At 44.1% G+C, this 15,975-nt stretch overlaps 1 protein-coding gene across 3 annotated transcripts in view; it reads right to left on the bottom strand.

Moving 5' to 3' along the window:
- The window catches only part of LOC132379362 (slit homolog 1 protein-like), a 308,706-nt gene that overhangs the window by 153,130 nt on the left and 139,601 nt on the right, over nucleotides 1-15,975 (bottom strand). For all 3 annotated transcript variants that reach the window (XM_059947126.1, XM_059947124.1, XM_059947125.1), the window contains exons 11-15: nucleotides 6,254-6,325; nucleotides 5,383-5,454; nucleotides 3,906-4,049; nucleotides 2,528-2,691; nucleotides 1,120-1,143 (exon numbers count right to left, since the gene is read on the bottom strand). In XM_059947126.1, coding sequence (XP_059803109.1) covers nucleotides 1,120-1,143; nucleotides 2,528-2,691; nucleotides 3,906-4,049; nucleotides 5,383-5,454; nucleotides 6,254-6,325 — 476 coding nt within the window. The remainder of the gene's footprint in view (nucleotides 1-1,119; nucleotides 1,144-2,527; nucleotides 2,692-3,905; nucleotides 4,050-5,382; nucleotides 5,455-6,253; nucleotides 6,326-15,975) is intronic.

Here is a 15,975-nt window from a genome sequence, read left to right as displayed (position 1 = left end):
TCTACACTGTCCCATCACACACTCCCAGGACAGGGACAGCACGGGTTAGATACAGAGTTAAGCTCCCTCTACACTGTCCCATCACACACTCCCAGGACAGGGACAGCACGGGTTAGATACAGAGTGAAGCTCCCTCTACTCTGTCCCATCACACACTCCCAGGACAGGGACAGCACGGGTTAGATACAGAGTGAAGCTCCCTCTACACTGTCCCATCACACACTCCCAGGACAGGGACAGCACGGGTGAGATACAGAGTGAATCTCCCTCTACACTGTCCCATCACACACTCCCAGGGCAGGGACAGCACGGGTGAGATACAGAGTGAAGCTCCCTCTACACCGTCCCAGCACACACTCCCAGGACAGGGACAGCATATTTGCGTGGGCTGCTTCTCGCCTTCTGGCTGCATTTTAGTCCCACCCTGTTTATATATGGTCATCCAGTAAGGAAGGGGGCATGGAGGGATGAGGATGTCCTAGTCAACTTGCTCCTGGGGCTGGCGAAATCCACCATCCGAGGGTCTTGGAAACGGGTGGCGGGAGGATCTCCCCGGCCAGACTGCCTGGCAATGTTTAGGGGGTATGTTCGTGCTCGGGTAACTATTGAAAAGGAACACGCGCAGTCCACAGTGGCCTTGGAGGAGTTTCGAGACCGTTGGGCTCCGCGGGGTGTAAATGCCATCGTGGATAGAGATGGCAACATTCTGGTGTAATGTCTATTGTCTATTTGTAGTGCAGTAATTGTGTTTGCCACTGTTTTGTATATATTGTATAGCACCGAAATTTGTAATAAAGGATTTTGTAATAAAAAAAAAGGACAGGGACAGCATGGGTGAGATACAGAGTGAAGCTCCCTCTACACCGTCCCAGCACACACTCCCAGGACAGGGACAGGTATAAATTTATAGAAATACAAATATCTCAATTTTCCTTTATAATTACTGCCATTGGTGGAGAAGGAGATGCAGGCTGCTTGTGTCACTGAAAACATCCTCACACAGCAACCACGTAATTACTTGTCTCCTGAACCATTCACAATCAGCTGAGCAAGGTCTCACATTACAAATTCCAAACGCAGATAAATAACATGAATTTACTCATGCTGAGCAGGCCTTACCTGGGACGAAATATTGTTCTTTTGCTGTGGATGGAAAGAGACAGAGAAGTGTTACACAGGAGATAATACGACATACTACCAAAGATAAAATTCTGAGCCATGAAGCTAAATTGAACTGGAGAGAGGAACAAATGAAACGCTTGTCTTGCGTATTCGTCATGGAGATCAAATACAGCGCATTGAGATAGAATACGGTGTTACCCAGTTACAGATAAAATGCAAGTGTTCTTGTGCAAGGCCACATCGAGGTAGATTGTGACATCAAGAGTCTATTTTATCAAATTAGAAGACAATTACTGATTTATCTGTGTTACTCTCAGGAAGTAGACATGTTTGGCTACGAGTGGGACAGGGTAGATCAGTCCACGCTGATCCCTGAATGAATCGAGAGGTAACCTTCTCTTGAGTGACCATTCCCGGAGTTTGTGGTGCAGCTGCTCCCTGCCCTTTCCATCCGGTCCTGACAGGAACAAACACAAAGGAAGTCTCCCCATCCACCACCCCCCCTTACGTTCACCGAGCAAAGGTCCATAAACAACAGAAGTTTTAAACTCCCAGCCAAATAATAAACCAAATCAACCAATTACCAATTAGCTTTCTGTGTGCATGTGCATATACAGAGGCCAAGGATCAAGATTTGATTTCATTCACTATATACATTTATATGTATTGGGAATTTGCTGTGGTGTGATGGTGTGACATGTAACAAAAACAACATTCAACAATTTTAGAGAATAAAAGAATAACATAAAATGTAAAATTACAGGTTATGGATATGGAATAAAATGTGCACACATACATAAACACCAGCATGAATTCCCAATGTAAAAGCATTATAAATAGTTGTTTAAAGTATGTACAAGTTGTTTAAAGTATGTACAGTGCGGTGTAGTGAATAGATAGAGGATGGAGGGGGCTAGACACACACACACACACACACACACACACACACACACATATTGTTATCCTGTTGTTTAGAGGGCGTGCATATAAGGTGAGGGGGTAAGTGGGTAAGTTCAAAGGAGATGAGCGGGGTAAGTGTTCTTTTATACAGAGAGTGGTGGGTGTCTGTAATGTGCTGCCAGGGAAGGGATAGGAAGAAATACGATAGAGGCACTTAAATTGCTCCTAAACACATGAATGTGCAGGGAATGGGGGGAGGGGTTGGATGGATATACTGTAGATCATGTGCTTTCTGAAGGATTAGTTTAATTCGGCACTATGAGTTTAATTAGCACCTTTGGCCCACGGAACATTGCAGGCTGATCCTGTCTTGTTCTGTACTGTTGTTCCATGTTCCATTAAACACCTGATCTGGCCGCTTCTCAGACTGTTCTGCACTTTCACAGACCTTCGATGTGCAGCAACAGTTCAGAGACTCGGCCTCCTTTTCTCACAATTACGATACCTGAGCACCGGAATTTCTTGCTTTTGATCTGCCCGATCCTCTTGTTTGCCAGGCGGCGCGGGCTGGCGCATCGTGCCCCGCTGGTCTCGATGGGGTTGGACCGAAGGTAGTCGGCTAGCCACTTGAGGTGACAGTCACAGATGAACGGATTCTGGGCCAAGTGCCTGGTGCGGTGGAAGAGAACCACAACAAGGTAACTATTTGAGACATAAAAGACTGCTGATGCTGGAATCTGGAGCAAGGAAAATCAGACTGCTGGAGAAACTCAGCAAGTCAGGCAGCACACGTGCAGGGAAATGGACAGTCAACGTTCTGATTCAAGACTTTATCAGGACTGATCCATATCATGAATCCAGATGAAGGGTGGCGATCCGTTCGTTTCCCTCCACAGATGCTGCCCGACCTGCTGAGTCTGCCAGTACTTTCTGATTTTGTTTCAGATTTCCAGCAATTGCATTTGAAATAAATAACACAATGTCCCTACATTTTTGCTCCACCCGTCACAATCAGAAGGCCGATGTTGCACTGAAATTTGAAAGAGACTTGGCATGTCCTTGCTGGTTGGCTGCTCTGCCCGTGATCGTAAGAAACCTCAGAGTTGTGCACATTACAGATACCAGCATCCCCTCTATAGACTCTCCTCTACACATCTCGCTGCCTTGTTAAAGCAGCCAGCGTCATCAAAGACCCCGCCCACACTGGACATTTTCTCGTCACCCCTCTCTCCCATTGGGAAGAAGATTCAGTATAATAGACAGAAAGCGTGTACCACCAGACTTCAGGACAGTTTCTATCCCACAGTTATCAGGGTGGTTCCCTACAATGATCAAATGGACTCTTGACCTCACAATCTACCTTGACATGGCTTTCCACTGCACTTTCTCTATAACTGTAACACTGTATCCTCATTCTGCTGTTGTTTTCACTTCCTCAATGCACTGATGTGGTGAAATATTCCGTATAGAAGCATGCATTTCAAAGAGTATACGGTATACTGTACCTCTGTACACATGACAATGATTAACTCATTTACCGATGTATTTACCATCGTTGGTTGTACTCACTGCATCTACCTGTCAAAGATAAGGTCTTTACCAAGAGAGTGGTGGGTGCATGGAACGGGTGCTGGGTGTTCGTGGAGGCAGAAACGTTAGGACTCTTGTACAGGCACGTAGGTGATAGAAAAATGGAGGGTTATGTGGGAAGGAAGGATTAGATTGACCTTTCGAGTTAAAGGGTTGGCATGACTTTGTGGGCAAAAGAGCCTGTTTTGTGCTATGATCCATCTGCAGTCTCTATAGTAGCAAACTCCTTTTCAATTATGAAGACTAAGCTTAAGAAGTCTAAAGATCCCTTACAAGGGTATTCGTCTACATACAGCGTCTGGATGGCTCGGAGTGAGTTGAATGTCCCTTTGGCCAGTATCTGGATCTTGTTGTCGTATAGCGAGAGGAGACTTAGGTTCTGTAGATCCTGGAAGGTGTCCGCTCGGATGCAGTTGATCTTGTTTGCATTCAACAGCCTAAAGAGTAGAGAAGGCAACGTCATCGACTGTGCCTGGATGGACCAGGCTTATATAGGAATGCAAAAAACTACGGCCAGGAGTAGACCGTTCAGCTTGTTGCGTCTGCTCTGATATTTGTGCTATCATGGCTGAGGAGGTGGGAAGAGGGTGTGCAGAACGACAGAAGAACATAAAATAGGTGTAAGAGTGGGCTACTTGGCCCTTCTAACCCGTCCCACAATTTAATATGACCATGGCTGATCTGTCCAGACCTCTCCTCCTCTCTGCCAGTTCCCCTGAGCCCTTGATACCCTACCATTATAGAAGTTCCCAGTGATCTGATCTCCACAACTCTTGAGAATGTAAAAGACTCACCACTGTGTGTTGGCTGTTAATGCAAGTGACACGTTTTACCGTACATGTAATAAATAAATCTAAATCTGAATCTGCAATAAGGTGTTTCTATACATCTCACAGTAAAATTGTGTCTATTTGAGACTCTTCCACTAGTAAAAACTTCTCAACTTGTACCCCGTTGAGATTTCTGAAGATCTTGCATGTTTCAGTAAGATCACCCCCTCATTCTTCTAAACTCCAAAGAATCCAGGCCCAAGCTGTCGAGCCTCTCGTGACGAGACAACCCTCTCATCCCAGGAATTAGCCTGACGAATTTTCTTGGACAGCATCCAATGCCACTATGTCCTTTTTTAGGTTAGTGGGATCAGAACTATTCCCATTCTACTTTATCATTTCTTGTTAGTCACTTTAGTCCCATGCATAGTTACACTTTATGCACATACAATCAATCCATGCATCTAAGATATTGTACATATTTATATTTATTGTATTATTTAAAATTATTATTGTATTCTTTATCTTTATTTTAATATGCTGCATTAGACCCACAGTAACAATTACACTTCTATACTGGAAATGACATTAAATAATCTTGAATCTTGAATTATTCAGGATATGTCCTCACCAACACTCTGTACAGCTTCAACAAAACTTCCCTAATTCTAAGAGCGGCACATTAGCATAGTATTTAGTGCATTGCTTTAGAGCGCCAGGGTTCAATTCCCACCACTGTCTGTAAGAGTTTGCATGTTCTCCCTGTGACCGCCTGGGTTTCCTCTGTGTGCTCCGATTTCCTCCACATTCCAAAAACAGACGTAGTGGTTCATAGGTTGGTAAGTTGGTGTCAGAACATGGCTACACTTGCGGGCTAACCACAGCGCGTTCTCAGAATGCGTTGGTCACTTATGCAAATGGTACACATCACTGTGTGCTTTGATATTCAGATGTACCTGTAACGAATAAAGCAAACCTAATCTTGAGGCCAAACACTCACAGGAGTTGAAGAGCATACAGTCCATCAAACACGCCTTTTGGAAGCTCGTTGATTTTGTTGCCATACAGGACCCTGCAAAAAGAGGAGATACGGCAACTTTAAAGACCGGAATATTAGAACAAGAAGGTTCTATTAATGGGCCAGTGGTGGAGAGGGACAGCGACTTCACCTTCATGGGCAGTAACTTCTCACATGACCTGTCCTGTGCCCAGCACATAGATGCAGTCATGAAGAAGGCATGCCAGTATGTAACCAAACAAACTTCTACAGATGCACTGGTCAAAGTTCCCTCATTGGTTTTATCATGGCTTACTACAGCAAATACAACACACAGGAATGTAAGAGGCTGCAGAGAATAATTGACACAACCTGATCCGTCACTGGCACAGCCTTTCCCATCACTAACAGCAATCTACAGGAGATGCTGCCTCAAGAAGGTGGTATCTATCATCTCCAAATGCTAGCAGATGCATCATGCCATCTTCTCACTGTTACCATCGGGCAGGAGATACAGAAGCCTGAAGTCCCACACACTAGATTCAGGATGACTTTCCTACAATCTGCACAACCCGAACACTACCACAGAAATGGAACACTACAGACCACTTGATAGAAGTTTATAAGATTATGAGAGGAATATACAGAGCTAGCATCTGTTTCCCTGGTTAAAATGTCTAGTACTAGAGAACATGCATTGAAGATGAAAAGGAATGAGTTCCCATTCTCACTGCAGGGTGATCTCCTGGTAAAATTAGTGTGTGGTGCCAGACCCTGTATGCATCAATGGGAATTGAACACCAGAGCAATTGGCTAAAAATGTCCTCTTCATAAACACCAATACCTCTTCAACACCATCCTAATGAATACTCACAGAGAGTTGAGAGATCGGAGACCTTGGAATGCATCAGGAGCAATCTCTGAGATCTGGTTGTTGCTGAGGTCTCTAGAACAAAGGAAAAACCTTTAGGATTAACTGTGTCAAATCTTCATTCCCACAATGTGGAGTGGCCCAGCATTTATTGTCCAACTGTATTTTGTAATTTCTCCAACAAAGGCTCTTTGATGGATTTCCTGGTATGTAAGAAACTGATTTCACTCCAGACAATCAAGAAAATACATTGAATATGGAACAAAACTATATTGTGGCTTTAGAACTGAAGAGTTCTGCTTCAGAAATAACCACACCATTATCTAAGATGTTAACTCTTTACAATGGGAACATCTACCCAACCATATAAAAATTACTTAGTCTGTAAAGAGCAGGACAAATTTAAAGAACTTATTACAGTGTATTCCAGTCATTCAACGGAAAGATGAAAAATGTTGCCGACAGTACAGATGATTACACAGCTTGAGTTTTGCCTACAACCATTCAGGAAAATTTATCAATGCCTTGGTCTGTACCAAAAGTCAAAGGTCCAAAGGTCAGAATTTCAAGGTGAGAAGGAAGTTTCTGCAAATAATCAGAAAATGGTTTAGCGATTTGGCTCATAGCTTGCTCAAAGGAAGATAGATGCATGTCTGTACACGTTATCATCTAGATCATTGATATGGATGACAAGCACCAACAGACACAGCCTATCTGTTTGTAGATTCAGGACTGGTGGTAGAGGCAGATACATTAGGGGCATTTAGGAAACTCTCAGATAGGTGCATGGATTAAGGAAGAACGTGGGAGGAAAGGGTTAGATTATGGTAGACAAGGTTAAAAGGTTGTCAGAACATCGTGGGCTGAAGGACGTGTACTAAGCCTGTTCTGTGATCTATGATCCATTTGTTCATCTAACCAACTAAGTTGTATCAAATTGGGCTTGTGGATGATAAGAAATGAGGAGGTGTTGATAGCGAGGAGGGTTTCGCAGAATAAGTGGGGACCTTGATCTCTTCAGGAAGTGGGCTGAAGAGTGGCAAATGGATCTCAGTACAGATAGATATGAGTTGATGCATTTTGGAAAGTCAAATTTTAGCAAGGCCTTAGATGAGGTTCCACATGGGAGGTTGATTAAGAAGGTTCCATCTCAGAATGAGGGAGTAAGTTGGATTGGACATTGGTTCACAGGAGAAGCCAGAGAATGGTAGTAGATGGTTGCTGCTCTGACTGGAGGCCTGTGATTAGTGTGTTACAGGGATTGGTGCTTGTCTTCCATATCAATGATGATAATGTGGTAAACTGGATCTGCAAATTTGTGGATGACACCAATCTTGAGGGGATAATGGACAGGGAGGAAGGCCATTAAAGCCTGCAGAGGGATCTGGACCAGCTAGAAAAAAGGACTGAACAATGGCAAATGGAATTTAATGCAGACACAAGTGTGAGGTGTTACACTTTGGGAAGACAAACCAGGGTAGGACTTACACAGTGAATGGTAGGGCACTGAGAAATGCGGTAGAACAAAGGGATCTGGGAAATCAGATCTGTAATTCCTTAAAACTGGCACCACAGGTAGATAGGGTCATAGAGACTGCTTTTGGTTCATCACCCCTCAAAAATTTGAGTACTGGGTAGAGAAATTGGGTTGTTATAGTTCTGTAAGATGTTACTGAAGCCTAATTTGGGGTATTGTATTCTGTGCAGTCCTCGTCTTTGCCCTCACAATCTATTTCTGTAACTGTAAAACTTTATTCTGTATTCTGTTACTGTTTTGCCTTATACTACGTCAGTGTACTATAGTTATGAATTGATTTGTATGGATACCATGCAAAACAAAGATCATCACTGCACCTTATTTCATGTGACAACTATGAATCAATTTTCTCATTTACCTCTCATTTTTCTGATGTCAGCCACATAGTGTCCATCATACCATTAGATTATAGGATCAGAGTTAAGCCATTCAGCCCATCAAGTTTGCTCTGCCATTCCATTACGACTGATTTGTTATCCCTCTTAACCCCGTTCTCCTGCCTTCTCCCCGTAACCCTTGATGCGCTGACTAGTCAAGAAGCTGTCAAACTCTGCTTTGAATATAATTAGTGGCTTAGCCTCCACAGCCATCCATGACAATGAATTCCACAGATCTCTTCTTCTGCAGACTCTCTGCTTCCTCAACACTACCTGCCCCTCCACCTATCTTTGTATCATCCGCAAACTTGGCCATAAAGTCATCAATTCCGTCATCCAAATCATTGACATATAATGTGAAAAGAAGTGGTCTCAACCCTGCAGAACACCACTAGTCACCGGCAGCTAACCAGAACACACCCCCTTTTATTACCAATCTTTGCCACCTGGCAACTAGCCAATCCTCTATCCATGCTAGTATCCTTCCTGTAATACCATGGGATACTTCCTGTAATAATTACCTTGTTAAGCAACTTCAGATGTGGCACCTTGTCAAAGGCCTTCTGAAAGTCCAAGTAAACAACATACAGTAACTCTCCTATATCTTATGGTCCTAATGCTTCCACATTTTCTGATGAAGGGATTCAGCCTGAAACATCGTCACTACCTCCTCCCATAGATGCTGTCTAGCCTGCTGAGTTCTGCCAGAATTTTGTGTTTTAATTTATTTCCAGAATCTGCAGATTCACTTGTGTGACAATACTCCAAGTGTAGACTAGTAAACATTTTGTACCATTACAATGGTTATACTCAGTGCCTAGGCATACAAAGCTAAGCATACTGAATACCTTCTTCATGATCCTACCCACCTGTGTCTCCAATGAGTCCTGATCTAACCAACTCAACTCTCTTCATCCATCCCAGGCATGTAATGCAGTCATTAATGGACAATCGGGGTGAATATGGAACTGTTTGTAAGCTGGTTTGGCTGAGGTGAACTCCAGGGAAATATTTAAGGCATGTTGAAGACAAGAATGAGGGAGAAGGGGTTATGGGATGAGATAGGGTAGGATGGGCGGAAACTGCCAGGGAGTACCTGGCAAAGCACCAAAATGTCATGCATCATGGAAACAGGCCCTTCAGCCAAACTGGTCCACGACGATTGAGATACCCATCAAAGATTGTCCCAGTTATCCCTATCCTAAGAACATAAGAACCAGGAGCAGGAGTCGGCCATCCGGCCCACCGAGCCTGCCCGCCATTCAGTAAGATGATGGCTGATCTGGCCATGGATTCATCTCCACCTACCTGCCTTTTCCCCCATAACCCTTAATTCCCCTATGATATAAAATTCTATCCAACCTTGTCTTAAATACATTTACTGAAGTAGTCTCCACGGCTTCATTGGGCAGAGAAATCCACAGATCTGCAACTCTCTGGGACAAGCAGTTCCTCCTCATCTCCCTCCTAAATCTACTCCCGTGAATCTTGAGCCTATGTCCCCTAGTTCTAGTCTCACCTATCAGTGGAAATAATTTTCATGCCTCTATCTTCTCTATCCCTTTCATAATTTTATGTTTCTATAAGATCTCCTTTCATTCTTCTGAACACCAGAGAGTATAGTCCCAGGTGACTCAATCTTTCCTCATACATTAACCCCTTCATCTCTGGAATCAACCTGGCGAACCTGCTCTGCACTGCCTCCAAAGCCAGTATATCCTTCTTCAAGTAAGGAGATCAGAACTGCACATAGTACTCCAGGTGCGGCCTCACCAGTACCCTGTACAGTTGCAGCATAACCTCCCTGCTCTTAAATTCAGTCCCTCTACCAGTGAAGGCCAACATCCCATTTGCCTTCTTGATAGCCTGCTGCAGCTGCAAACCAGCCTTTTGTAATTCATGCACAAATGCTCTCAAGACCCTCTGCACTGCAGCATGCTGCAATTTTCTTACTATTTAAATAATCTGCTTTTTCATTTTTCCTTCCAAAGTGGATGACCCCACATTTACCAACATTGTACTCCATCTGCCAGACCCTTGTCCACTCACTTAACCCATCCATATATCTCTGCAGACTCTCCGTATCTTCTGCCACGATTTGCTTTTCCATTCAATTTACTGTCATCAGCAAATTTAGATACACTACACTCGGTCCCCTCTTCCAGATTGTTAATCTTTCCTATCCACGGACACTTAGCATCCACCAGCTGAAAATTGTAAGCACTAGATACAGTGGATGTGGAGAGGATGTTTCCAATATGTGAGAGTCTAGGACTAGCAGTGTCAGAAAAGAAGGATCCCTTTAGAACAGAGATGAGGAAGAATTCCTTTGGCTAGAGGGTGGTGAATCTGTGGATTTCATCATCACAGATGGCTGTGCAGGCCAATTCATTGAGTATGTTTAAAGCAGAGGTTAATGTGTTCTTGATTAGTAAGGGTGTCAAATGTTACAGGAAGGAGAATAGGGTTGAAAGGGAAAATGAATCAGCCATGATGGAATGGTGCAGCAGATTTGATGGGCTGAATGGCCTAATTCTGCTCCTCTGTCTTATCTGTCACACAGCACAGAAACATACACCCTTTCTACACTAATCCCTTATTTCCCCCACATTACCCCCTATGTTCTATCATACACCTACATACTGGGGGCAATTTGCAATGACCAATTAACCCACCCATCTTTGAGATGTGGGCAGAAACTGGAGTGATCGGAAGCAACCCACACAGCCACAGGGAAAACATGCAAATTTCATACAGACAGGAGGTCGAGTTTGAACCCTTTTCACTGAAACTGTGAGGTAATATCTCTATCCACAATAACCGAGCTCAGACCCTAGTTATTGCCAATTAATCTTACATGAGGTATGAAATACCTGTGAAGGAGATTAAATTCATATGGACTATTGATCTATATCACAGTACACTCTACCAGAGTGAGGGATCCAGTTAAATCCACTTTAGAAATCAAATCTTGACCAAATCCTCAAAAATAAACCATGATAGCACTCAAACTCCCCGAGAAACAACCGAATAAAATCTGTATGCTTGTCCCTTGGCTTGAATCCATCGCTGGTTGTTTGCACTGGGCCCAGATGAGGAGTTAGGGGTACAGATATTGAGGGGTTAAAGACTTCCCTTCTGCTGCCTTTAATCTAACAGATGGCAGATCGAAGGGAGGGACTCACCAGCAGAAGACAATCGGTGGCTCCAGTTCATTAATTTTATACGGTGTGCGAGATATTCACGAGGGAGATTAGGCTCATTTCAGGAAGGAGATGCCTGGCACAGGTCAGTCATTTGATTCTGTTGTCTCTTGACCTGCAGACATGTCTGAGGATCATGGCGTGATGCAAAGCCCTGGTTTGCGCATTACGCAACCATATCATTTCTATGCACTGCTCTTCAGAGATGATATTTTTACTGGAAGAAGTGGGGCAAAAATTTGCCAGAATGCTATCTACATTTGATAATGAGAAGAGGTGTCGTGCCTGGAAATATGAAAGCGAAAAGAGTGAGTGGAATTTGTGGGATTGGAAAGGAATTGTGTGTTTATTTTTAAATTCAACTTTTCAGAGGATTGTGGGAGGATGGAAACAGCAAGTTAATACCAAGCAAACCAGGGAAAACATTGGCTGAGAGAAACCTGATTCTGTCTGCTCTAAGAACCAGAGTTAATCATACAGCCAATAAGTGGGTCCTTCTGTCCTGTTGTCCATAGAACATGGGCTGTTGATGGTCTATGTTGCCCATAGAATGTAGACCTTAGATGGAACTTAAAGCAGGCAAGTGTGAGGTGTCCAATCACAAGCAAGGCCAAGTCTGCAGATGCTGGAAATCCAAGCAAAACACACACAATGCTAGAGGAACTGGGCATCTACAGAAAAGAGTACGGTGAGGCATTGCACTTCTGGAGGACAAATCAGGGTTGGACAAACATAAAGAGCACTGAAGAGTAGGGTAGATCAGAAGGATCTGGGATTACAGATCCATAATTCCTTCAGAGTGTCTTCTCAGGTCGAGAGGCTCATACAGAAATCACTTGGCACATTGGCCATCGTAAATCAGAGCATTGCGTACAGGAGTTGGGATGTTATGTTGCAGTTGAATATGACATTGGAGAGGCCTAATTTGGATTATTGTGTGTAGTTCTGCTCACCTACCTACAGGAAAGATATCAATAAGATTGAAAAAGTACAAAGAAAATTTAGAAGAATGTTGCCAGTACTTGAGGCCCTGAGTCACAGGGAAAGATTGAATAGATTAAAAGGTGTACTAAGGACATAGAGTATCTAGTTACAAAGAAAAGAAAAGCTTTCGAAAGGTTCAAGAAACTAGGTACTTCTAGAGCTCTAGAAAATTACAAAGGTGCCAGGAAGGAGCTCAAGAATGGAATTAGGAGAGCTAGGAGGGACCATGAGAAGGCCTTGGCGAGCAGAATTATGGAAAACCTCAAGGCATTCTACAAGTAAGTGAAGAGCAAGAGGATAAGCCAAGTGAGAACAGGACCAATCAGGAGTCATTGTGAAACACGTGCATGGAGTCAGAGGAGGTAGCAGAAGTACTTAATGAATACTTTGCTTCAGTATTCACTAGGGAAAAGGGCCTTGGCAATTGTGGGAATGACTTACAGTGGACTAAAATGCTTGAGCATATGTACATTAAGAAAGGATGTGCTGGCACTCTTGTAAGGTATTAAGCTAGATAAGTCACTGGGACTGGATGCGATATACCCCAGGCTACTGTGGGAAGTGAGGGAGGAGATTGCTAAGCTTCTGGTATTGATCTGTGCATTATCAATAGGCATGGGAGAAGAACCAGAGGATTGGAAGATTGCAATTATTGTTTCCTTCTTCATGAACGGGAGAAGTGATAACCCAAGAAATTATAGACCAGTGAGTCTTACTTCAGTGGTGGGCAAGTTGTTGGTGAAGAGCCTGAGAGGCAGGATTTATGAGCATTTGCTGAGATATAATTAGGGATAGTCAGCATGACTTTTTCAAGGACAGGTCAGGCCTTACAAGCCTGATTGAATTCTTTGAGCAAGTACACACACATTGATGAAGGTAGAGCAGTGGATGTACTGTATATGGATTTCAGTATGGCATTTGATAAGGTTCCCCATGCAATGCTCCTTCAGAAAGTAAGGAGGCATGGGATCCAAGGGGACATTGCTTTGTGGATCCAGAATTGGCTTGCCCACAGAAGGAAAAGGGTGATTGTAGATGGTACGTATCCTGCATGGAGTTCAGTGACCAGTGGTATTCCACAGGGATCTGTTCTGGGACCCCTCCTCTTTGTGATGTTTATAAATGAACTGGATGAACAAGTAGAAGGGTGGGTTAGCAAGTTTGGTGACAACACAAAAGTTGGGGGTGTTGTGGATAGTCTGGAGGGCTGACAGAGATTACAGTGGGACATTGATAGAATGCAGAACTGGGCTGAGAAATGGCAGATGGAGTTCAACCCAGATAAGTGTGAAGTGACTCATTTCAGTAGGTCAGATTTGAACACAATATAATGTTAATGGTAAGACTCTTGGCAGTGTGGAGGATCAGCGGGATCTTGGGGTCCATGTCCATAGACACACAAAGCTGCTTCGCATGTTGACAGTGTTGTTAAGAAGGCTTATGATGTGATGGCCTTCATCAGCCATGGCATTGAGTTCAAGAGCCATGATGTTAAAGCTATATGAGACCTTGGTTAGGCACTAATTGCAGTGCTATGTTCACTTCTGGTCACCTCACTAGAGGAAGGATGTGGATACTATGGAGAGAGTGCAGAAGAGATTTACAAGGATGTTTCCTGGATTGGAGAGCATGCCTTATGAGAATAGGTTGAGTGAACTTGGCCTTTTTTCCTTGGAGTGACGGAAGATGGGAGGTGACCTGGTGCAGGTGTATAAGATTATGAGAGGCATTGATCGTGTGGATAGCCAGAGGCTTTTTCCCAGAGCTGAAATGACTAACATGAGAGCACATAGTTTTAAGGTTCTTTGAAAATGGGTGCAAGGGGGATGTCAGAAGTAACTTTTCCAGAGTGGTGGGTACGTGGAATGCACTGCCAGCAACGGTGGTGGAGGTAGGTACAACAGGGTCTTTTAAGAGACTCTTAGATAGGTACAAGGTGCATAGAAAAATAGACGGCTATGCGGTAGGGAAATTCTAAGCAATTTCTAGAGTAGGTTACATGGTTGGCACAACATTGTAGCCGAAGGACCTGTAATGTGCTGTAGATTGCTATGTTCTATGTTCTATGTTTTAGATTAGGACTTTATTCCCTGGAGTGTTGGAAAATGGAGGAGGATTTGATAGAGGTATACAAAATTAAGGGTGGTTGAGACAGGATAAATGCAAGCAGGCTTTTATCACTGAGATTGAGTGAGACTAGAACTAGAGATCATAGGCTATGGGGGCATAGTAAATTACTTAAGGTGAATCTGAGGGCAGCTCACTCACAGGGTGGTGCAAATGTGGAGTGAGCTGCCAGCAGAAGTGGTGGATGTGGGTTCAACTGCAACACTTAAGAGATATTTGGGTAAGTACACGATGGGAAGGGTATGGAGGGCAATGGTCCGGGGCAGGTTGATGGGACTACGCAGAATAACAATTCAACATGACTAGATGGGCTGAAAGGCCTGTTCCTGTGTGGTACAGTTATACAGCACAAAAACAGGACCTTCGGCCCATGAGGTCTGTGTTCAATCCCATGTTAAATTAAACCGGATCTCCTCTCATGATCCTGGTGAACCTCATCAGCACCTTCTCCAAAACCTCCACATGTTTCCTGAAATGGGGCAATCAGAACAAACACAGTACTCCAAACATCATCCCTGAGTACAGCTTTAGGTACTAACAAATATTCATTTCTGAGCAGATTCAACAGCCACAATCTGCACTTACAGTGTCCCTATAACATTGTACTACATCTTCAGGTGATGTAGAGACAACGTGCAAGTACATAATCATACTGAGTAACATAGCAATGGGACATGTGAGTAGGACATCCAACTCTGTATCCAACCCCTCGGTCACTGTCCTGGGAGTGTGTGATAGGACAGTATAGAGGGAGCTTCACTCTGTATCTAACCTGTCCTGTCCCTGTCCTGGGAGTGTGTGATGAGGCAGTGTAGAGGGAGCTTCACTCTTTATCTAAAACGTGCTGTCCCTGTCCTGGGAGTGTGTGATGGGACAGTGTAGAGGGAGCTTCAATCTGTATCTAACCAGTGCTGTCCATGTCCTGGGAGTGTGTGATGGGACAGTGTAGAGGGAGCTTCACTCTGTATCTAACCCGTGCTGTCCCTGTCCTGGGAGTGTGTGATGGGACAGTGTAGAGGGAGTTTCAATCTGTATCTAACCCGTGCTGTCCCAGTCCTGGGAGTGTGTGATGAGGAAGTGTAGAGGGAGCTTCACTCTGTATCTAACCTGTCCTGTCCCTGTCCTGGGAGTGTGATGGGACGGTGTAGAGGGAGATTCACTCTGTATCTAACCCGTGCTGTCTCTGTCCTGGGAGTGTATGATGGGACGGTGTAGAGGGAGCTTCACTCTGTATCTAACCCGTGCTGTCTCTGTCCTGGGAGTGTGTGATGGGACAGTGTAGAGGGAGCTTCACTCTGTATCTAACCCGTGCTGTCCCTGTCCTGGGAGTGTGTGATGGGACAGTGTAGAGGGAGCTTCACTCTGTATCTAACCCGTGCTGTCCCTGTCCTGGGAGTGTGTGATGGGACGGTGTAGAGGGAGCTTCACTCTGTATCTAATCCGTGCTGTCCCTGTCCTGGGAGTGTGTGATGGGACGGTGTAGAGGGAGCTTCACTC

This window comes from Hypanus sabinus, chromosome 22 (genome assembly GCF_030144855.1).
Source record: "Hypanus sabinus isolate sHypSab1 chromosome 22, sHypSab1.hap1, whole genome shotgun sequence".
NCBI classification, from domain to species: Eukaryota; Metazoa; Chordata; class Chondrichthyes; order Myliobatiformes; family Dasyatidae; genus Hypanus; species Hypanus sabinus.
This window is presented reverse-complemented; position numbering and strand designations above follow the sequence as displayed.